General features: G+C 50.3%; 1 protein-coding gene across 3 annotated transcripts; it reads left to right on the forward strand.

Annotated features, from left to right (window-relative positions):
* The first annotated feature begins 1,180 nt into the window (after positions 1 to 1,180).
* Positions 1,181 to 23,629, forward strand: uri1 (URI1 prefoldin like chaperone). Of its 3 annotated transcripts, none has more exons than XM_049030313.1 (11): positions 1,181 to 1,575; positions 9,786 to 9,820; positions 10,967 to 11,045; positions 11,340 to 11,475; positions 15,349 to 15,437; positions 15,924 to 15,984; positions 17,349 to 17,520; positions 17,871 to 18,093; positions 18,904 to 19,049; positions 22,028 to 22,268; positions 22,702 to 23,629. In XM_049030313.1, exons 1-11 carry the CDS (start codon positions 1,507 to 1,509, stop codon positions 22,942 to 22,944), a joined length of 1,494 nt encoding a protein of 497 aa, XP_048886270.1. In that variant the 5' UTR covers positions 1,181 to 1,506; the 3' UTR covers positions 22,945 to 23,629. The 3 variants fall into 3 exon arrangements, with proteins under 3 accessions (XP_048886270.1, XP_048886271.1, XP_048886272.1); XM_049030314.1 differs by having other exon boundaries at positions 22,705 to 23,629; XM_049030315.1 differs by lacking the exon at positions 1,181 to 1,575 and adding an exon at positions 4,963 to 9,390.

Consider the following 23,629-nt stretch of genomic DNA (forward strand, 5'->3'; position numbering starts at 1 on the left):
TTAACAGACAGCTCTTAGCAGATTTCCTCTTTTGTCTTGATTTGTCTCAGAGCTCAGCCTATAAACGGATGGCTTCTTGCGCCTTCTCTAATTCACGTCCATCTTAACGATTTTAATGGGTTTTTAGTTAACTCCACCTGGGTCGGAGAGAAAAGTCTTGCGCGGCCCTCCCTTGGGCGGCATTAGAGGCCATTGACAGTCATATAGCCGATAAACTGCGCAAGCGGACGCCGAGTAAAGCACTTGTGCGCTGACTGCCTATCAACACGACCTGGATTTGCTCATTTGTCGCAGACCGTGAATGCGATAAGAACACAAAGACGTAGCTATTGCCAGTCTACATTTGGCACATTTATACTGCAAACAATTTAAAAAGTTTATGATTTTAGCACATTTTCAACTTTATGTCACACTAGACAAAATCATCTACAACAAGACTCGGTTAATAATTCTATAATCCTGGTAAGAGGATATGGTAGCTCTACAGACAAAATGGCTTTCTTTTTGTCTGTCCCTCTTTTGCATGCAAATGGAATATGATTTGCATAGTATAATTCTAATACAGCTCTGTCGCTATCTGCCACTCCACAGTTTTCCTGTAACTGCCACAGCTGTTAAAGCAATCGAAACATATGAGCAGTTGATGCCGTCCAACGTTAGCCAGGCAGAAAGAAACACAAACTCCTCGTATTTTGAATGATGTTATGCCAACATCTTAAGCGTTGTGGTTGGCAGATAGGTTGGGCGCGCGCAAAAAGAAAGCGCCATGTGAATACAAGAAACTGTAATTGCCTATTCAATATAATTTGAATCCAGTAAATTCAGTGCTAGCTTATTAGGTTCTGTTTTAATTAGCTATACCGCCGTTCTTTCCTATTGAAAACCACCCCAAAAGCATCAGCTTGCTGAAAAAGTTAGTTCTGTCATCATCGACCAAAAAAGAAAATCAGAAATTAGTAGCAGTAGTAAAAATGCATGAATATAATGAATTCGGCGTAATTACCCTCAGTGACAGTGCATTTATAAACAATGCCATGTGAACTGTATGGGATTAAAACGTAATATATGGAGAGATGCAAATCGATGCAGTTTTTAAAAACGGTTAAAAAGATGTATTTTTAAAGGCCGACGCGCGACACGTACAGCTTTTCACGTGAGCTCCGTGGCGTCGCGTGCCTCCAGTAGCTGGGCGAGACGTGTTACCCAGAGTGCACCGGGAGAAGGAGGAACATGGCGCCGGTGGAGAGGCATCGCTGACGCTCGGGGGAAATAACAGTGCACTGCAATTTTCTCTGGAAGGAAACCGTCGCAACCTAAAATGCGAGTGTGAAATGGTCCCTATCCCGAAGCCTTGGATAACCGTCGCTGTTTCATTGATGCATAAAAGGAGGCCGGACGGGCTGGGAAGCACCTGCGACTGCATCCATAAACATTTCTTTAGGACTCACAACCCCTGAGGTGAATTCGTGGCTGTAATACACTTTTATTTCACCGACACATGGGAAGATGGCCGAAATGTGTAGTGAAAACGAGCTCCCGCAAAACGTTTGCAGGCTTCGCGAGGAGCACAAAAAGGTAAAAAAAACAAAAGTTGAGCAAATAACCGTGAGGGGATTTAAACGGCGTTTTTTTTTACTAGCCTTCTATTCTGTGACCTACTTAATGCTCCCGATTGCACGTCGCCAAGGTACCTGCTTCGAAACGTCCATTTATTTATCCTTTTCTTTAACTCTTATGTACTGTTTATTAACGTGTTTGTGTTAATATCGCGCAGTGGCTGCGCCGTGTGAAACTTTCTAGAAACTTCCTCATCACGTGTTGCGTCCCTAGTTTCCCCGCTGTCGGTACCGGGCTCCGGCCGTGAGTCTCTCCAGATCCAGACTCGGATCCTGATTCTGCGGCGCACCATCACCTTGCAGCGTGGTTTCAAGCCCCTAGGCCCAGACGGAAGCACGCTGCCTGTGCTGCTGTTATCGAGTCGCCCGTACCGAAAGTGTGACAACTCTCACGCACGCAGAATAGATAAGGCCGGCTGCTTCGAAATGGCGAGCTTTGATTAGCGTGCTTTTCAAGGAAGCCCATGGGTTTAGGAAAAGAAATTCGAGATTATTGTGGCCTTTTCAAGACACGAAGCGTGCATATTACCGAGTGATTAAAGTCAGACCACAATGAAATTCGTGCCATAAATATATTCAAAACAATTTTATTTACACATACCCCGCAAAAAAAAAAAAAAAAAATCGATGTGTATTTTGTGGATTATTTTTATGACTCCTTTTCAAATGAGTTTTCACAAAATTTATCTGGATATTCTCATATCAAGCCCAATATGTGTTGTCACATTGTATATGTTAACCATATTCTAGTTACAATACCATTCCAAATACATTTCTCTTCACATTAAGCTTATTGGTATTCAGGGTAACGGAGACAAACTACTAAGCTAGTACTTCACCATTTAAGACAGGAATTGTAATGGACCGAAATCCATAATTTCCCCCTGGTTCTCCACCTATGGGAAGCTTGTTTTAAAATGGTCAGCAGTTAGTTCTCAGTGCTGATATGTGTGTGCTGAAAGACGAAGGGTAAGTTTAATAAACTGTAATATACTGAAAATAATTTGCCTAATCTTGGAGATGTGCTTGCTAAGAAAGGGTTGGTTCTGAATATGCAGCACTGGGTTTTTATGTAGTAGCTTGAATTTCTTCATTGTTTAGGAGGTCAAAAATATTTGCAGTATTAATGCTTACTTTCCTTTAAAAAGGTTAAAGCAGTGTGGTGTGTGGTACTCCATGTCCTCCTTTCCCCCTGTTATGTGCCGTGAAGGATTCACTAGTCTCTCTGTTTTTGCAACTGGAAATCTCTTGCTGTTCCTTCCAGTAACACAGGAAGGAAATTCAGTTGTTTGAGAGTCAAACTTGTACATGTGTGAGTGACTGGTGTGTGTGTGCCCTGCGATGGGCTGGCCCCCCATCATGGGTTGTTCCCTGCCTCGTGCCCATTGCTTCCGGGATAGGCTCCGGACCCCCCGCAACCCAGTAGGATAAGCGGTTTGGAAAATGGATGGATGGATGGAGAGTCTTGTCAAGAAACTTGACAATGGATTCAACTCCAGGGCTCCATCCATTCAGGTCAGTATGGCATCAATTGCTCAATCTGTATGGTTTGCACCAAAGATGTGTGGGGTTTTTGAAGAGGCCCCTTGCTGCTGGAGTTGCTCTATCGGCTTCAGTGTTCTCCTCTTCCTTCAATACTATTTGAAGAAAATGCCTGCTGTTATGGCAGCTCCCCAGTGTCGGCTTGTAGCAGAAGATCTGTTGTTCAAACCCAGAGGTGTTGTAGAATCTTTTTGCAGAGTTCTGTGGCTTTCTGCAGTTGTCACCGCTGTTTTGTGAGACGGGCAAATGTTTCTCTTGATCCAGCTTCCTGGACGAGGTCATGTGGCTGTCCAGCCAGTCGCTTGGCTTCCCCAGAAAGTCTGTCCGTTGTCCACCATCTGGGCTGCAGATTCTGGATGTGACACATCCGTGTACACGAGTCCTCCAGGCTGCCACGTGTTGCCAAGCCTTGGGAGCCGGTTTTGGGATGGGGGGTCGACCAGGCCCTGGATTGCTGTCGTTTTGAAGCAACGCAGTGTGGTGTCACAGCTGTTCCCGCAGTCCAGTCTGTCTTGCATCTTCTCATCCGTGATTGCTAATAACCAGAAAAACAGCAGTAAACAAGTTGTTCCCCGACCCATGCCAGCGTCATCTTGTCGAGCCATTTTGGTACATCTTCACTGTCGTTTGGAAACGCGCTTCTTGTAGAATGTCTTGTCTTGTATTGTGAGGCCTTATGAGATTGCTTTCTGGCAGGTTTTTAAATTTTTTTTGTAAAAAAAAAAAGTGCATGGGGTCAGTTAATGCGAATGCAGAACTTTCTAGAATTATCATAGCAACACTAAAATGCAGATGAAGGACTTGAATGGGTAGGAGGCAACTTTGATAACCCCAATGGGTCATTTACCCTTGAAGTTTGTTTGGTGTGTGTCCTCCTGTCATTCCATCTGGGGAGCTCCCATGAAAGCAGTGCCCAGCAGAGAGGCGGTCGTCCACCCCCCGATCGGTAGGGTCACTTTGCTGTAGCTATTTTTAGTTGCTTTTTGGGCTCGCTGGGTTCCTGTAGCTTTGAACTGGGTATGCTGTGTAATACAGCTTTGATTGACAGATGGCAGTGCCTGTAGCCTGTCATCAGACAGTGCTCTTCTGGATTTAATGATTCGAGAAGCTTCTTCGGTGGTGGTTTAAGCATTAATTCCACGTCATGGTATGACAAACTAGGACTTTCTGAAGAAGCCGGAGGTGTTCAGATTTTTTATTTTAATAAAACGGGAAGAAACTGTGTTACTGTAGGGTGTTTTTAATTATTATTTTTTTTATTTCCCCGTCCAAATGCACAGAAGTTCTGCTCTTACTTGGTCTGCCTCCAGGCCTCCTTCCTGCTAGAGGAGGTGGAGAAGATCGTTGTCTAAGTGGCCTGAGCATGTGTGTCAGCTGGTCGGGGGATGGAGCGCGTGCTGGGCCAAAAAGAGCAGCCGGCCGTCCTGGCCAGTAGCCTGGGACAGCTCCATTAACAGCCTGCTGGGCAGGCGGTGGATCTCGATTTTAGGAGTGGCATGTTTTGGACTGGGGGGGGGGGGGTCAGGAGATGGAGGGTGAAGGGCAGATACCAGGACTGGCTAAACAGCCACCCGAACCTTCAGCTGGAAAACGAAAGTAGAGGTAGTGCAAGACGTTAGCTTTTGGTGTGTCGTATGTGTGTGCATGCTGCCCTCTTGTGGTCGAGGGATGTGCTGACAGGTCATTGTTTTAGGTTTGGCTCCTGGTGATCTACCTCCCTGAGACTTAATGCACATTATTTTAACATGTTTAATTAATAAACTGTTGAATTGTTCATAATTGATTTTCCCAAAATATATATTTAATATTTTTTATAGTATGTATTTTTTAAGCCAAATATAAATTAAATAATTTTACGAATGTTCCCGTATATATGTACCATCACTAATGGAACAAATGGTAGGGTCTTACCACCAGAAGGGAGAATGACAACACATCTTTTGAATAGTCTATGAATTATTTGTAAAGCAGGCCCGCTTTCCTAATTTACATAAATATTGCACAGTGTAATTGCTTGTTGAATGTATTTTTAGATGTAGGTTGTGATGCGCACCCAACTACGCATATGGATTTCCTCAGATGCTCTCTTGTTCTGTATGGAGCATCCTGGGGCCTGGTTATTGGTGCCGGTGAAGAGAGTGGCTGTTGGGCTGCCTCCAGAGATAGGGCTGTTATTAAGGCTGCGACATGTGGCCTTTCAGCGGGCAGAGGGCCATGCGGAGGTAGGCAAACTGCTGTGTTCCTCCAAGGCTTTGTTTTCCGAGTGCGTACATGTCAAACACAAGGGCCGTTTCCTGCCAGTCCTATCTGCTGTGCCCCCCCTCTCCCCGCCCTCTCACACCCCATTCCCCGTGCACCCCCACGTCTTTCCATTGTAATTCCTTTAATTAAAGTGATTTTATTCACAGGCACACAGCTGGCGTCGGCTACTTTCCATTAGGCATCTGAGTGGCCGCCTCGTTGGCGCGAGGACCTACACTGAGACCGCTTCCCAGGGAGCTCTGTGGGTCCCCCCCCCATCTCCCCTCTGAGTTTGTTGTGTGTTTTGAATTTATTAATCATTGATTTTAATGCGCGCCACTCGACGCTGACAGCTAGCCGCGCATTCATTAAATCCGCCGTCCCCGTTTGCAAAATGGCATTTAGGAACAATGCGAGGTTGTGTTTGGGCTTTCCACGCAAGAGGGCATTGTAACTGAAATCTGAAATGTATTTTGATGGTTATACTAATCTGTGGATCTCTCTGCATTTTGTTTTTAATCTGTTGGCAATCTGGTATTTGCAGGATATCGCATAGAAACGATCTCCTGCTTCCCCTCTGACAACTGCTAGAGCTGATTTGATGCTTCTGGGAATGTAGAAGAGGGAAAGGTTGCTGTTAGATACAGTTCCGTCGTGCCGTGATCTGAAGACGTGAAATTTCCAGAGGGTACGTTGTCGGCAGGGTTTTTTTGTTTTGAAGAATGCAGTGGTTTAGAGTACCGGGAAGCACTTCTTTTTCTCCTTAGGGGAAGCAGCAAACTTTTTTTTTTTCCCCCTTGTGTTGCGTTCAAGAAAAATTGCCTTCTGTTGGTAAAGATTAAATCTCATATTGAACATATGGTTGTGGAATCCGAGCAGATTTAGGATTTGGATGAGTTTAAATGAATACAGGTTGCTCGTATAAACGCAGCAGAATCTTTCTTAAAAGGTGCCTGACTTGTGCATCTGCACACCTGCGTGTGGCACCACAGATAAAAGCCCCCCCCCCCGTAATCCTTATTGACAAGGATCTCGTGAAGTTGCTCCATTCGCTCTAAGTCCCGGCACCTTGCCCCCCATAACGCGCCTCATCCCCCGTTTCAGGCCTGGCTCTTTAAGCCAGAGATTCCCTGACAGATCGCTTTCCCCACATTGATTAGAGTACGCCACTACGGGGGCGAGAATGCGGGCAAGGCACGGCGAGGCTGGGCTTATCACACTCCCCAAGAAAGGCGCCTGCTGGAATTATAAATAAGTTTTTAAAGAAGGGGTTGGGGGCTGGGGGACGTAGCGGCTTTGGTTTGGTGCGGAAGGTGGCCCGGCTGGTTGCACGCTCCAGGGATGAGCTGACACTCTTCTCAAGTTTTATAGGAAATGGGCCCCGGTGGGTTGGCTTCTACTGGGGGTGGAGGGTATTTCCCCATAGCGGCCCTTCGGGTCCAGCTCGCGTCTCCTGGGATGGAGTGATAGGTGTCGATCTCAGACTTGTCCGGCACATGGATGCAGAAGATGCCAGAAGGGTGTCCGTTTCAGCCTTGGGAGGGACCTTGGTGCTTGTGGCTTCTGGATTCCCCCCCCTCCACTCCAGAATGAATCATGATAATAGTAACTTGGTGATATCGCACCTTCAGCGCCAATATGTTGTCCGTAGTGAAGGTAACATTAATGATAACCTTAGTGTTTGTTTTGGAACGTGCCATCGGCATCTATTTATGGGGGGGAGATGACCCGCACTCTGCCTCAGCGTCATTTGAAGCCACTTAACTGTCAGCCGTGCGCTGGGTAAAGGATTACAGCGCATATAAATAGAGCCCATTGATTTGGCTAAAGACTGCACCATGTCATTGTGGAAACGGAAAATCCCAATTTAGACATTCGAATGGCGGGGAGGGAGGAAAAACACACGGTGCTCCTTCAGTTTGTAATCCCCTGTATCCCGTGAAATTGGGGAGTCTCGTTACAGTCCACCGATTGTCGCGTGCAGCGGCTTGAAACAAGGGTGGTGACCCACCCAGCCCGTCGCAGCACGTCGCCACTTCCCACCTTTTGGGGTTTTGCCCCCCACTGCTCTGCTTGGTTTTGCCCATGTTCTTTTGGGTGTTTGTTAGTTCACCTCACAGCTCATCACGGGTATTCGGCGTGGCTCCCTTTCACGTGGGTCGAAGTTTAAGTGTCTGGCCGAATCCCGCCCCCTTCGTAAGTCGAACCAGTGGCTTGCTGCCCCGCCTGGACTTGAGCCAAGTCGAACGTACCTCTGTCTACCCTCTTTAGAGTGCCAAGATTGCTTGTGTGGTGTGTGTTATTTATTTATTTTTTCCCTATTTGCCTGGGGTCGTTTGGAGGTCCAGTGTCCGGTTGCACGGGCCCCTGGCGTGAAACAGCGCCATCGGCCCAGTCTCTGCAAATATGTAGAGAAGCGTCTGAGGCAGAATTCCTGACTGCTATCGATCCCACGTCCAGGCAGGGACGTCTCCTGGAAGGGTGCCTGTTCGATACACTCTGACCTATTGTGCATCCAAAGGCTGAAATATGGAATGCAGTTCTGCTGTGTGGGGGGGGGGGCATGCTGGCAGGGTGTGGGTTTGGTATTTACTGCTGCTGTAACGTTCAGGGCCATTTGTGGAATGTGCTAGCTTTGTACATTGGCAGACAAGTAGGACATGGCAGGGGGACGGTGTTGTGCTGAAGCGGGTGGGGGCATCGTCCCTTAGATCTTAGATCTTCGTCCCTTAAAGGACAGAAGATAAACCTCGGCACTCGTCAACTGTCGGATCAATACAGTGCTTTTAAACAACATGTATTAATGGCCCGATCAAGCAGTGCCGGACCCTAGAAGTTAGTCTTGTTCTGGTATCAGTATTCCCTTTGTGTACATGTATGTCTTCATGGCTGCTCTCGCACGCGGTGACCTTGTACTGTCATCCTGTAGAAGTTCTGTGTGACTTTCTGCTGTAGCTCTGAAAATAAGGCTGTGTCTGCCCTAACCCCCATGACTGCTTCGGCTGACCTGATGGACTCCAGCCGAGTGCGGTCGCTGTCTCGCAGAAAACATCTTCGTTGTGTTCTGTCGTTGCTATGGCTCCTGTGTGCCGCCACGGTCGGCGATTGAGACAAGGAGCCCGTCTCGCTCCTGGTGGGGGGGAGGACTTGTGATTACCACAGCAACGTGCCGTGACCCTGGTGACCTGGAGCGCTTTGGGTCCACCCTGGTCCAGCGATCAGTGTCCTCCTTCCCCATCTATCAGGCCTGTGCTGCTTTGGAGCTTCTGGTCGATTTTTGTGTCTTTTTGTAAAAAAAAAAAAAAAATAAAAAAAGCTTTGCTCTGAACTATAGCTGGCAGAAACCGAAGTCTATGGTCTAAGCTTGGCTGGGTGGCACCCAATAAAACTCCCATCAGTCATGCCCTGTAAACGGACTGCCCTTCCCTCACTTTCTGGGCCTGAATCTGGCTGGTACGACCCGGCTGCTGAAATCCCCTGCAGCATCTCAGAACCTGGGAACAGATCTTCCCCCTCTGGATGCTGCCGTATAGGACCTGTGGCAATGCGGTCCATGGTACCGGTAACCGGGCTCTGAGGACTGTGTGCTTCTGGGGAAAGGTATGCTTCGTATCATGACCCTCCTAAGATTTCCTCCTGCTGAATTTTATTTATTCATTAAATTGTGTATTTGGAATGGTTATTCAGGGTTGTCATGAATGTAGTGGTACACCAGGAGCCGAATGAAATTGGGATTACTCCAGAAGACAATGAACAAGGTACAAGGATAACCAAATTAAATAACAGAAATTAACAAAAATCTTAATGCTGTGTGTCTGTATATCTAAAAGAAAATGTGAGAAAATTTAAAGTGCCGGCCTCAATTATCTTATTTTAGTTTTTAATTGGTGGTGTTAATGATCCTAATGGCCTGGGGATAGAAGCTTCTCGGCCTTTCAGTGCGGAGGTGCCTACCTGAACACAGCCACTGGAACAGTTAATGGCACAGGTGGTGAGTCTCTGTTTAATGTCCTGCACCTACAACACTGGATGTAGATGCAGGATGGGCAGATTTGTCCTGCTTATTTAGTGTGTGTTTTTTTTCTCTCTTTTGCTGTACGGACAAATGCATCTGTATATGAATATGTGGGTTGTGAAGTGTGTTAGAAACTTGTCAAATCCCCCAGTTGTGTGTGATGTTAGGAGAACAGGGCCTTCAGTTAGAAACGCCTTCACGCGTCTCCCACTTTCCCAGACACCTTGCTTGAAATAGGTGCTGTAAAGCTGCTAAGTGTGTTGTTGGGGGCGGTGCTGTATAACTTTCTGCATGGGAGTGTGTGTCTGTGGCCGCCTGCTCCCGTGGAGCGATGGCTGAATAACTGCTGTGCTTATGACTCTCGATGACAGGTCGTCAGCGGCTGCGAAGGGCAGATCCAGCACTGGTGAGTGTCATCCAGAGCACCGTGGTTTTTTACCTGTTCCCACCACATGAACCGCAAGGAGATCCTCATGTTTCCACCCACTTTTATCTTGCTTCCTTTACTCTCAAAATACCCCCCCTCCCCCCCAATCCACCAACCTACCCTGTCTTCCCCTAATGTGATTTTGAGCAGTCCACTTCCTGCAATGTATTTGGGGGTGGGGGGGAATTAAATTGAACCTGAGAGCTTTGAAAAACGTAAGTGCTTGCGGTCTTTTAAACAACGTGGATTGCTGAAAATCCTTGTGGAACTTGCCTGCCGTTCTCCCTCACAAATGGATGATGTTTGGACCCCCCTGCCTAACGGTGATGTGCCAGAGATGGACCGGACTGGATCCTGTGTTCCTGTCCCGCCTCGCTTTCGGTAGACAGAGATTGTACTGCAGGCATTGTCCTGTGTGTCAGGAAGTTGACTTCTCATGTCACATTAATTCACTGCAGGTATATTTGTGCTACTAATGTCAAAGTTTGGGCTCTGAAGTTTATTTGCTGGTGTCCATGAAGTTGGTCTGAATGACTGTCTCAGAGTGTATACTCAGGAGTCTAGCTGTGATGGGTTTTCTGTACACTTGCTGGAATTCGTAGTGCACACCTAGAACCAAAGTCGCACATATAAAGGAGTAAAATATAAATAAATAAGCAAATAAAAATGGCAGGTTTGAAAAACAGCACAGCTGGCAGACGTGATGGAGAGTCTAGCTTCGTGGCATTGTTCCTGCTATTGATTCTTTTCATATTTAAAATTCCACACCTTTTTATACGGAAGTCTTTCATCATAAACAGTGACAGTGTATTATCTGATCAAAAAGACCATTTATTTAATAGGGTTTTTGGTGAATTATTTTTGAACAGAGTAGCCTTGTTATTATTGTTAGGCATAAATTCATTTTGATCTTCATTTTGAACCGCTCAAAGACAAAGGATGTTTTTGCTTTTTAAGTCTTCCATTTCCTGTTGAAACGGCGGCGCCAATGACATCGTAGTGAAATCAGCAATCGTGAAACCTTTAAAGGGGTGAAGACCTTGTCAGGGCGGTTAGTCGATGGCTTCTGTTTGGAGATTTGACCCCTCCCCTGACTGACTCACTCTCTTGTGCCATGGTTCACAGGAAAAAGTTAGCGGCAGACTACGAGTCCCTCCAGGCGCGGCTGCAGACTCTGCCTGACAGGCTCTCCTATGACGTCATGGTACGTCCTGCTCCGGGGCCCCAGCACATGGCCGAAACCCAATTATCTACTTCATTTGAGTTACCGTGGTAATGGGCTCCCTTCCGTCTTTCACGAGATGGGCGTCGGTAATTGGGAGCCACATTACGGGTGTGAAATCTCGACCGTGGCCGTGATTCCATTATTACCGACCCCCACCTGACCTCCACCCCTACAAGAGAGATCACGCCCCTCCCGAGGTCTGGTCCTCCACCTCAGATGTCGTAACATTACAGTAACACTGACCTTTCCTCCCCCACCCCTTACCTATGACAGGTTCCCTTCGGCCCTCTGGCCTTCATGCCCGGGAAGCTGGTCCACACCAACGAGATCATGGTCCTGCTGGGGGATAACTGGTTCGCCCGCTGTTCCACCAAGCAGGCCATCGAGGTGGTGGAGCACAGAAAGAAACGTGAGTTTGGTCGCAGCCCAATGGGTCCCAGAAACCTAGTTGCGTAACCCTCCACCTACCTCCACCTACCTCCACCTTGAACAGTAACGTTGACTAGTGTGTTCTGTTCATGTTTCTGGATTTGAGGTGGCCCGCTGGGTCCTTGGTGCAGAGATGGAGTTGGTGCAGGAGTAGGGTTCAATGGGGAGGGGGTGGGGGTGGAGGAATGATGCCGAACACAGGAGTCCCAGAAACCACTTGGTCGCAGCCTCGTGCCCGGCCTGGCCACCCCTGGGGGGTCGCCGTGCTTCTGCACCTCGGCACCTGTGCCGATGCAGGTGAGGGCAGCGTGTTGCGGTGGCGTGCTCCAATTACGGGAGGTGACAGTGCGCTAGGGAGCCGTCTGGGGCTAAATACGGCAGTTAGCGGTAAGCGGCGGCGGGAGGCCCGGGGCCTGAGGCGCTGTCGGTGGCTGTCCTCAGCGTGTGCCTGATGAGCCGCTTATCGCCGCCTCCTGCTGCTTCTGAGCTCCGAGTCGACGTGTTTGCCTTTAAATACTCCATTTGTTTGGGGGGGGGGGGGGCGCACGTCCCCCAGGCTCCCTTCACGAATGCTGCTGCCCGCTGCTGTTCCTCTGACGTGTTGTGTGCGATTCAGGATGACCGCTATTGGCCCCACTTCTGCAACCAGGCCATCAGGTCACATGACTTGAGTCCGGGGAGTACTTTTTTGTTTTTTTTTGTACTGATCCAGAGATGTGGTTGAGGTTGGCGGGTCACCTTCAGCCAGAGCAGGTCAGCTCCGTGCCCCAGCGTCTCCCTGGTCTACCTGGGCTGTCCCCCAGGGGCCGAGAGCAGAGAAGCTAACCAGCCGGCACATTGGTCATTCTGGCCAGCAGGGGGTGCTGGAGACCCTGTAATGCCAGGCACCTGTGGGACACTGAGCTCGCACGCTCTTGCAAACTCACAGGCACAGCAGCCAGTCCTGCTTGTCAGACAGACCGAGGTTGGGGATGGGGGGGGGGGTGCTAAAAAATGTCACAGGCGTTTGGTATTAAGGGAGCAAAGAGCTTATTGTTTCTCACGTGCTATTGTCAGGGTCGCTGGTGAGTCAGTTCTTGGAGAGGAATTTTCTGTTTGGCAGGGGTATGTGTTTGTGACATTACGGAGTGTGCGTGGCACAGAGGCGCTGCCTTCGGCACAGTCCCCGAGCCATATGTGTGCGATTAGGGGATATGCTCTCACATGCCTCCGTCACTCAAGCAGGGGTGTCTTCGCAAGCCTGGAGACGGCTTTGTGTTCCCAAGGCTGCCACGCTCCCCGGAGAGGAGCTCGTGTGAGATTCATGTAATTTTGTCTGCGTGCTCCCCCCCCCCCCCCACTGAATTACCGCCTTCCCACCGCCTTAAAAAATAAAATAAATATCTTCATCGATCTAAACGGGAATCTGTACATAAAACAACCCTTTTTCAACTCGACTAGGCACATCATCAGAGTCGGTTTAGTGGAGCGAAAACATTCCGTAACCTTAACCTCCTGCCTGACCCCCCCACCCCACACACCACCCTGCTTTTAACAACTGCCGACATAGTTTTGTGCTGTTATGTGATCATGCTTGGATGAAATCTGTCAAACAGCTCCTTGAGTTATTAGGCTGTCTGTGTCTGACCTTTCCGCAATCACAGATATATGACTTAAGGGCTGAGATTCGCCATGGCAACGGGTCCAATTTGCCGCCGTGAGAAAAGGTCTAATTGTTGCAGAAATTTAATGATCTAGAGCAACATCGGGGGCTGTGAGATTTTATGAACTGTTTACGCTGTAATTTTCTTTTGTTAATGCATTTGGGCTTAACCCCATCGTCCCCGGCATGCAGGGAGGTTGTCTATTGCTCTTGTAAGCAGCATCTACACAAAAGCTCGCATATTTAATTCCCCCCTCCCGTTTTTTAGGGAAAAGGGCAGCATCGCCCCTTTAAAATTTTGAGCCTTATTGCTTTGCCGATGTAGATGTCGGCGATACGTTCTGCAAGGTCAAATACGACCGAGATTAAAATGTCTAATCAGTTAATTTGTTTTATTGAGGAAGACTGTGGCGTGATTGGACATAGAGGGGTGGGGGGGGGGGGGCAATTTTGTTGCGGATTGGCACTCTGCTGTTTTGACTGCTCATGATGCTGAGTGTATAACTGGGAATTCAGCCCCTGAATGTTGATTAATCTCTGAGTTTCTGTTTTTACCTCCCCCACTCCCCCCACCCCCCAAATTCACTTTCAGTTTGCAGCACATTGATAGAAGAGTGATTTTATTAGTTGCTGAAATAGACTTATATTTTATCTCATTAAATATTCAAAATAAATTCAGCCTATTTGAGATGTTCATACATATTCAGTTTCTGTTACAAGGATCGGAATATTTTGATTGAGCCCGTACAGCGTAGACATTTGAATTTCTTTTTGTCTGTAGCTAATTCCATGAGTTGAATCTCAATGGATTTGTCCCCCCCCCCCCACTATGATATATGGTAGATTTTCTTTGTCCGAAGGCTCGCATATGGCACACGAAAACTTAAACGTGTGCCTCTTAAGCAGAATGCAGGAAATACCATATTTCGTGTTCTGCTTCCGTAACAAATTAAAACACGCTCAGGGCTCTCGTCCAAAAGGCGTCGAAAGTGACCCAAAATTGAAGTTGTTCTATTCGCGAGGATGTTTCAGACCTTTATTTGTGATGAGGTTTGACATTTATCAAAAGCTTGAGCTCTGATGGTGTGTGTGGGGGGGGGACAAGGTAACCTTTAAAAACATACAGATTGCGAAATGTTCGTTAGCTAAGCCGGTAACTTAATATTTTACCACATGAAGCACGGAACAGCAAGCAGGAGTGTTTTTTTTTTTCTAGGAATATTCAATCACCTGTATAAGAGCTAAATTACGCTCTCTGAATGTGACCCCATTAGACTGAGCAAAGAAGAGCTGTTCGATGCGGTTTGTTTTCCTTTAAGTTGTGCGGACTGCTCTGGGCGATGATTTATTAGAGCCACGGGCCCAATGACCATGATGAAGTGCATTTCCATTTTAAAGGACTTTACCACTCAATCCATGAAGTTGCGAAGAAAACATGTTCTGCGCAGACATGGGGAGGCTACAGCGCGTGTCTGGAAGCGTCCCGGGTGGTGGGGGCGCTCCTGTGTCCGGGCCGGCAGGTTTCAGGCCTGAATTGTCTCGTGGTCAAGTGTCTTGCTAAGGTTAAAATGATATGCGTGCCTTTTAAAAGTTCTCAATGATCATCGGTCGTCATTAGGCGACTGAGCCGTTCACTGGAATGCCGGGTGGAATGTAACTAGGGCAGCCCTTTGTCCAGTCTAACCAGTTTTAGCTTGTGCCCCCCCCCCCCACGGTCCTTCTGTGTGCCCGTCTTACTCACCGCCATAGAGCGTGTGACCGGAGCCACGTGGGCGTCCGACCCGGAAGGTGAGGCGTGATTGATTCTGAAATAAAAATACACCTGTCTGCCACTGTAGGACGGATTCGCGGCGCTAATTACTTGTCTAACCTAAATCTCCCAGCGCCAGATGTTGCTTGAATATCGGGAGACGGAGACAAATGGCCCACTGTGCTTTTAGGCAGCGTACCCATATAGACGCTTTAATCATCTTTGCCTTGACCGTGTTCTGCTTCACGCTTTGGAAATCAGACGTTGCTGGGTCTGACCATAAAGATGCTATCGGTGTTTTCGCCTCCGCCCAGTAGGTCTGCAGCTTCGTCTGAACCTTGATTCATTTTTATATATTTTTTCATCCCTTTCTGTAAATCAAGTTCCCCCCCCACTGCTACCCCCCCCCCCCCACCCCAAAGTCCCCCCAGATCCCTAAACTGTATTTATCTTCCTTACAGATGTGAAAAACACTTTGGAGGACTTGGAAAAAGTGACGAAGAATTTCGAAGACAGGTTGGGCTTCACAGAGGATGCGGATGTCCTGGGGGTGAGCGACCGCAGGCCAGGACCGCTCTAAGCCCCACCCCCCTCTTCCAAGTGCCCGTCATGGCCCCTGACACGCTAATCAAATCCATCCCCTGTGTTCCCCGCTCGCACCCGAGCGCTCGGCGTCGTCCCGCCTGTCCATATTTGAGCTCTACTTGAGGGAGAATTACGGCGAGGTTACACAAACACCTGGGCTCCCCCCCCTTTGAAAGACAGGATAATAAGTTGGCATATATGTTTGCGCTGCATAATGTGTGTGCGCGGTGCGCGTGGCTGAGAGTACAGCCTGCCTGCTGGGCTCTCCTTGGGCGCCGCTGAGAGCAGCCCTCTTTGCAGGGCTCCTCCGCCTGCCCCCGCCATCACCAGCCTATCTGTCTGCCAGAGCCCACAGGAGTACCCCCTCACGGCGCATTTGCGTTGCTTTTGCCGAGGGTGGGAGGGTGGGGTCATCACTCCAGCGATGATATTGACAGCCTCCTTCCATTAGGGTAAAGGCGACTATGTGGACATCCGAGAGGAGCTGGACAATGAAAAAATCCCCATCAAAGGTAAGAATGTCATATTCATTGATCACCTGTGGCTCCGCCTCCTCCGGGGGTGGGTGTCATCCGCCGATTTTAGTTTGTCAGTCACTTCAGCTGAGTCTCAGCCTGCCACGTTCTGTCTCGTTTTGGCCACACGCCACCTCTGGGTTCCCCGTCGGAGTGAGCTGGCATCGTCCTGGCTACCTGGGGTCTTGCCCACAGCCTCCCCCCTCCTCTTTCCCCTGCACTAGCCCGCCACGCTTAGCATTCAGGCTAAGGTCCGTGACATGGGAATTTCCAGGCTATCAGCAAATATTTATCAGTTTCCGCTCATTAGCCATGTGGGCCGCTCCGTACTAAAAGCTGACTGTGAATATGTTAAAGGCCCTGCTGGCTGTAAACTTTGCCTTGACCTTTTGCGGTGGCCGTCCACGATTGAATGGTGCCGGGGTCCTGTCCCAGGGCGGCCCATGAATCCATGCACTGATCAAACCGTCCGGCCTGGTGGCGAATGCCTCGCCTCGCCGCCCGACCCGCCCCATCACCTGTCACCGAAGACATCCACAAGGCACTGTCTCCCGGGCACCATTTGAGATTTAATGCTTTGTGGTAGGAGGAGGGGCCGGGCTGGGGTGGGGGGGGGTGTTGACGCGTGAGCTGACCATTTATTTTCTCGGCTGTGCTGATTAGTAAGTCGTAGTTGTCAATACAACAGTAATGAATGATTTGGACAAACTTGGTGCTGTAACCCCCCACCCAACACACACCCCCCGCCGCCTTTTTTTAAGCTCATAGTTTAATATTGCCTGTGTGCAATTTTGCTTTGACTGAAAGCGATTAATCAATAATTAATTTGAACCGGGTGTATTGATGTGTAAGCAGGACGGGGGAAACATTTAACATAAATCCTGGCCTCGCCGCTGCATCCTCGCCTCGCCTCCGTGTGGCGTCACCGAGCTGCTGCCCTATTGTACGACAGCGATTTTAATTAGAGGAGCCGCACATGCATCTCACCGGCGCGGAGACTGAGAGACTTCTCGGGACGTTTCGAGTGTTCTTATTAATGCTATAATGCACCTGGAAATTCATCAGCAGCCGGGAAAAAACAACAGCGCCGAGCCATTTGATATGCATACTAAATTGTTCGTGATACATCCGTATCTCTGCTCTGAGTTGCCTCCTCGCAAGAGTTCTTCTTGGTTCATTTAGTCAATCGGTAATTAATATTCTGCGGAGGCACTTAACGAGCAGAGAGAATGCGTGTTGTTGATTATTTGCCCCTAATGAGTGGGACTCCCCTGTAAACAGCCAAGTGGGTGTTGTGTGTGTGTGTGTGTGTGCGTGTGTGTGTGTGTGTGTGTGTGTGTGCGTGCTCGCTCTCCCACCAGGTAAGAGGCGGGTGGCACACCAGCCCAACGCCAAACCCAAGGTGGAGGCTGTGCTGCAGCTAGAGGAGGCTGCAGATGGAGGGCGCCAGCGAGGCATCCTGTCGGAGGAGGAGCTGTGGGCCCGGCTGGATGAGCTGGAGGCTCAGGAGGAGCTGATGGACGAACAGGACAGGTAGGGAGGGGTCCTGCACAAGAGTCTCACCTGTGGACAGGCCTGCCCACTCTCTGGGATTCGTGCTAGGTGCGAGTCACAGCACCGCCTATTGCGGCATAAGCGATGACATGTGCTGTTAAGTGCTCCCGGCTCCTCCGAATCAGCCTGAATAAACGGCAGCTAGAAATATCCACTAAAATATATGCCCTCCTTAATAATGCATTCTGGCCCGAGCAAGCGGCTCGTTAAAAATAGTGCTGATTGGCCACACCACCCTTTGAGCGTCGGGACCCGTCTCCCTCGCCGCTGTCCGGCTGGTGCTACCTGTGGTCTCGCCTGATACCCCTATCCGCCGTTTCTCTCTTCAGGGTGCTCGAGGGCCCGGATGGGAATGGTGAAGACACCACGTCGTCTTCCTCTGAGGAGGAGAAGGACGCAGGCGGCGGGCGCCTGTCCAACGGCCTTCACCTGCGCGAGACCTGGCCGGCTTCATCCCCTGGCTGCCCCGGCAATGGCTCCGCGGCGCACGGCGAGGAGGAAGCTGTGTGCGTGCCGACGATCTACTTCTCTCACACGGTGGAGCCCAAGAAGGTGATCTCATCCGCAGAGGCGATGGTTGTGGGGTCGCCGTGGCGATCAGCATGACACCAGCTCAGTCTTCGAAAACGGCGTCAGTCATCGATGAGTATTTCAGACTGGGATGCTGCCCTGCATGCTATCCCTCTTGCCGTTTGGATGTGCAGCAGCCTCCCTCCTGGCACTGTGTGTAATGTCTCTGCCTAACAGCGTACCCCCCCCCCAGAAGACCCTAATTTGTGTTAACTGGTGCCTTTAGGCCAGATAATGTGGGCCATTGCTTCTACCTTGCAGTGCTGGGCTTCAGCTCCTCTCAGATACCACACATGTTTATCTATGTACTTTGTTGTGTGTTTTTTTTTTTTTTTTTTTTCTCCTCTCCCTGTTCCGTGTGTCCAGAGCCCTTTGCAGCATTTCCGTCCTGCTCTCCTAGTGTTTATTCAGCGTGATCAGCTTTCTGATTGATGCAGGCTTCTTATACGGCCCACATGACACCAGTCCTAGAGCTGGACATCTCTCATTGCTCCAGTCTGGAACCGTTCAGAGCTGTGGCAGTCCGTTTACATGCTCCTTTAACATAAATGCTGTGTGCATCCTCATAAGTGCATGTGTGTGGCCTTTGGCCCAGCTGCGGGGCCCCCGAGCTGCAGAAAGTCTCGCTGATGTTGTTTTTGGCATGGGGGCAGTTCCAAATGGTGAGCAGTGGGGTCCACCATCACCTGTCACATTTGACTCATGCAGACACACTTACTCACTCCTGTCCCTGGGGCTCTCCCCCTCTCACCCCTTTTTCATTTGGGTCTCTTTCTCTCCCCTTCTCCCCAGGTGAGGATAAACACTGGGAAGAACACCACACTGAAGTACAGCGAGCGCAAAGAGGAGGCCAAGCGCAAGAGGAGGAACAGTGGCGGAAGTAACGGCCACTCGCTGCCCGAGCGACCCAGGATCCGGACTCCTGCCGACGTCTACAGGTGGGCCACTGGTAGTGCCCGTGAGCCGCAGTGAAACTCCTGTCGGGTGGTACAGGGGTTACCTTACATTCAGGTATATCATTAGTTAAGACAGGGTGGCTTTCTCCCTGTGCGCATTGCCCCGGGTGTCTGCCGCCTTGCCCAATCAATCCTGGTACCTTGCATGCTGTTACGCAGCCGCTTCGCTCACCTCCGTGTCTCTGTCTGTTCTCTGGGGGCTCCTCCACCTTTGGATACGATCAGCTCTGCTCATCTGTGGTTGTCCTTTAGACCTCGATATCCAGCAGGCAGTAGCTCGTCCCTAAACCCTGGGCTCCTGTTCCTAACAGTCTGGCTACGTCCAGGGCAGCAAAGCAATCAGACGCAACCTGCAGGTCGCCCATTTTGCGACAACCCATTCCACTTCAATGTTTAACCCCAATGATGGTTAAGGTGTTGGGTGTCACTCTAGCCCTGGGGTGCATAAAAGGGGCCATAATTCATACAGAGCGACCAACCAACCTTATTAGACAATGATGTGTTTTGAATCAATGAGTGACAGGGCAGGTGGCAGTCTGGGGGCCAATCGGCTTTCAGCTGGGGCCTGTGCCCCTGTGGCCTGCCCCTGAGCAGAGGGCCACATCAAACCACGTTAAAACTGAGGCCTGTGGTCTGGGAGCGGATTTTGTACGGCGAAGCGTGTTCACGCTTGCGGAAATGGAGACGGAGTACAGTGACCAAGGCAGCCTCAGTAACCTGCAACCTGTTGGTTTGAAGTTGGGGGCCCCTTTCACGTCGTGTCTCCTCTGGGGGGGGGGGGGGGGGCAGCCTGAGCATCTCCTGAGCAGCCGGAACGAACAGCCAAAGCCTTCTCCCTAACTCATCCGTCTGCTCCGGAGGCAGAGCTGCACTCAGTAACATCTCCGCTGAGCTGCGAGGCACGTGGGGTGTGGGGGGGGGGGGGGGTGAGGTTGGCGAGATGAGGATCCCTCCCTCACTCCCCCTTTACCTGCTCAATCGCTTCCCGCATCTCCTGGCGGGCCGCGGCTTGGAAGTTCCAGATTAGATTTCTCTTCCTCCCCTGACAGAACGGCGTTTACAAAAAAGCCCCCTTTGACTAAATGGTGTTCCCTTCCTCTCTGCCTTTTTTTTCTTTTAAACGTGTAAAATAATTCCGCCTTTTAGGAGATAAGGATTAAAGTGGGTAAAGAAAATGCAATTGGCATGCATTAGGTGTTAAAAGGGTTTAGCGCGGGGAAGGCAGCGCGCCTCACCGCCCGAGTCCCCGGGGGGCGCCGCGCCGCTCTGCAGCTCCCACAAGTTCACGCCGAGGAGGTCTTTGAGTCCTGTTTGCTCTCGGGCTGGGGGGGGGGTCTCTCCGGGGCCCTGTAATGGAATACATCACATCTGATTCGCCACATAAAACACGGTATCGTTCACTGGGAAGCTGCTATACTCCGCTCAGGCACCGACCTCCATGCTGCCTCCTTGTTTTAGGTTCATTTTTTTGTTCCCTCTGCTCTGACGCTGAAACAAGGGACCCTTGGGGACCCTCTGACATCTGTGCCCTTAGTACTCGACTTTATCCTTTATTTGTGGGGGCATTTATAAAACCTGCCTTGCACTTGAAATTCCCACCTCCTTTGCTTTGTGCATTTAATCCCAATTGGGTGATTTGCTGAATTAGCCAATGGGGAGCGAGTTGGAGAGTCCCACCTCCAAAGACCAAGGCATCCAATTGGAAGCTCCAGGGAGCCTTTGTCAGTGACAGACGTTTTCTTGGAAGATGCACCTTCACAGTTATGTGAACATGGAAAGTTCAAAGTTTGAAGATGTGATGCATGTATATTTAATGATATTAATTGATGTGAGTAATCTTTTTTTCCCCGTATCTTCAGGGATGGAGTCAAAGGGTGAGATGAGTGTGAAAAACGGCTAACTGCTATAGCATGTAGCTGTGTCTGTCTGGGCTATGTGCTCTATTGGGGGGGCTAAGCTGCTAGCCTCTTTCATGGTGCGCTGCCTGTCCGCCTCCTAGCCGGCCCAGTGACTGTCTTTGATCTTCGCTGGCGGCCCAGTTTCTCTTGTTCTTTTTGGCGCACCTCTGTGCCCCCCCTGCCCACACCTTCTTCTGCCTGCTTAAAGAGGACGTGGGAAAACCAGGACGTTCAAACGGAGGCCCACATGAGGGGAGCCACCCTGGGGCTTGCCAGGTCGGGGACTACACTGGGCTGACACGCCCCAAACAGGGGCTGCGGCCAACATCGGCCACGTGGAGGGGAAAACGATGTTTGTCATCACCCTCTTACTCAATCACAGCAGGCAATGGGAACAGGGGGCGGGTGGGCGAGAAGGACCGATGGATGGAATGGCAGACAGGGAGAAAAGGAGGGGGGCAGAGGGGGGGCAGGCAGACGGAGCGACTGGCAGGGGAGGAACTGAGCTGTAACCTGGAATCAGAGGGTGTGACATAATTACACAGGACCTTTTTCAAGGGCCACCTGAAGCCCGTGGTGCATGCATAGGAAGGCCTTCTTCTAATGGCTTGGTTAAAACATTTTAAAAGAACAGGAATAATATTTCACAGATATTTGTACTGAAACGGGTATTTCGTGCACATTCGTGCCCCCCTGGAGCTGCTCTGTGGGAAGCAGAGCTTGGTGACAGTCACGGTGTTTAGTGCCCGGCCTGCTGGAGCCTGGGGGTTACTGTGTTGGGGGCGGGGGGAGCACGGTTTCCACGGCAATGGTGGTGCTGGCCTCATCAGCGGGTTCCCAGCTGGTGGAGTCTGGGATGCAGGTCTTGGCACGGGCTGGTCAGGGGGGAGCTGGCATCTGTGCTGTCTTGGCACTCGGCTGGAAGGGACAGCCCCCCTCCCCCTCGTCGCTGATTGGCTTACCCGCTGCACCCATCTGACATTGTCTACGTCTCCCCCCCTCCCCCCCCGCCCGTTTGCTGAGACTGGGTACCTGATCACCGCCGCCTCCCCATGTGTGCAGGGTGTTCGTGGATGTGGTGAACGGTGAGCTGGTGCCCAGGAAGTCGATACTGAAGTCGCGCAGCCGCGAGAACAGCGTGTGCAGCGACACCAGCGAGAGCAGCGCCGCTGACATGGACGAGCGCCGCGGGCCGCTCCGCTCCACAAGCCACGAGGACGCGGCGCAGAGCGACGCCAGTGAGGGCAGCCCCGAGGAGGGCGTGGTGCCTGGCCGGGCCCTGCCCACTCCTGGCCCCTCAGAGGTGGGCGCGGTAGTGTTCAACCCTTGGGCACCATTATGGCGCCATACCACCCCCCCACATTTAGAGGGCGCTCTTTTGTTCTGATTCTGGGGGATGAAAGGCAGATGCTGACGTGAGTCCTGTGATGAAGAGTCTGGGGTGATATCTGCTCCCAGTGATCTGAGAAGAGGGGCTCTGTTAGCCCGGGTGGCAGTAAGGGGGGCTGCTATGAACGACAGGACAGGCGCCTTTCATCTGTCCTGTGAAGCCCTTTCAAACGCCTGCCCCGACGTGATGCTTAAAACCCCTTAGGCAGATGATTTCAACATAAGGACAGCGCATGTTATATTGTAGTCTAATGTAAGCTAAAAGGTGGTCTGGCCAAAGGAGGGAAATCCTTTTTCAACAAATGAAGAGAAACCATTTTTAAAACTGTATTTTGTTTTCTAAAAAGCAGGCATTTTCTGGGACAGTGGTGGAGAAGGACCCTGGGCTGCAGCCATCGATTCCCCACCTGACCATCACTCCTCCAGGGCTCCCCACCATCCCTGAGAGGAAGTCCGAAGAGCTGGCTCCCGAGGGCCCCCCCGGACCCCCCCAAGCGGGTGTCCAAGTTCAAGGCGGCACGCCTGCAGCAGAAGTGACCGGTGCCCCCCAACCCACTTCCCCCTCCCGCGGCTCAGGCCTTCCGATTTAAGCCTCTGTTCGAGCTTCTGCTCCGTTTGCCGTCCTTCTGTCACTTGTTGCTTTTTCTATCCTCCTGAGGACCGGCTGGAACGTTTAGGAAAAACAAGTTTATAAATGAGCACGAGCGCTCATCTCTGTGGGGGGGAGGGTCTGCCTGTGTGAGACCATGCGCATCCTCGGGGGGCCGGCCGCGGGCGTTCCTGAGCCAGTGGCACAGCACAGGCTGGTCAGTACTGAGCAGCTCCTCCTTCAGGAAGACCTCCACGCACTACCTGAGCCAAGTGGACAAAGCCTTCTGCTTTGACCCTCCCTACTCCTCGTTCAGTGGCCCCTAGCTCCCTTTGTTTAGAATTCTTAGTTACATTTTAGCTGTCATTAGTTTGCTCATACAGAACCAGGCCTGCTGCACATTTATTTCAGCTTCATCCTTCTGTAACCTTTGATTTATGTTGCCTTGTATGAGTATTTCCCAGAGGTGGAAAGTTATGGTCCAGAGAGTACAAATCCAGCCCGAGTTTTTGTTTCAACCAACCAGTTCCGTATAAAGAGCCACAGTCAGAGTACTCATGGTTGGTTGAGACAAACAAAACCTTGTTGTGAATTTGTACTTTCTACCTCTGCTATTTCCAATGTGACATCAAGATGCTTAACTTTGTGAAATTGTTGTAAAAGGAAAATAAATGTGCTTTTGTGAA

This window comes from Brienomyrus brachyistius, chromosome 11, assembly GCF_023856365.1.
Source record: "Brienomyrus brachyistius isolate T26 chromosome 11, BBRACH_0.4, whole genome shotgun sequence".
In the NCBI taxonomy this organism is placed as follows: domain Eukaryota; kingdom Metazoa; phylum Chordata; class Actinopteri; order Osteoglossiformes; family Mormyridae; genus Brienomyrus; species Brienomyrus brachyistius.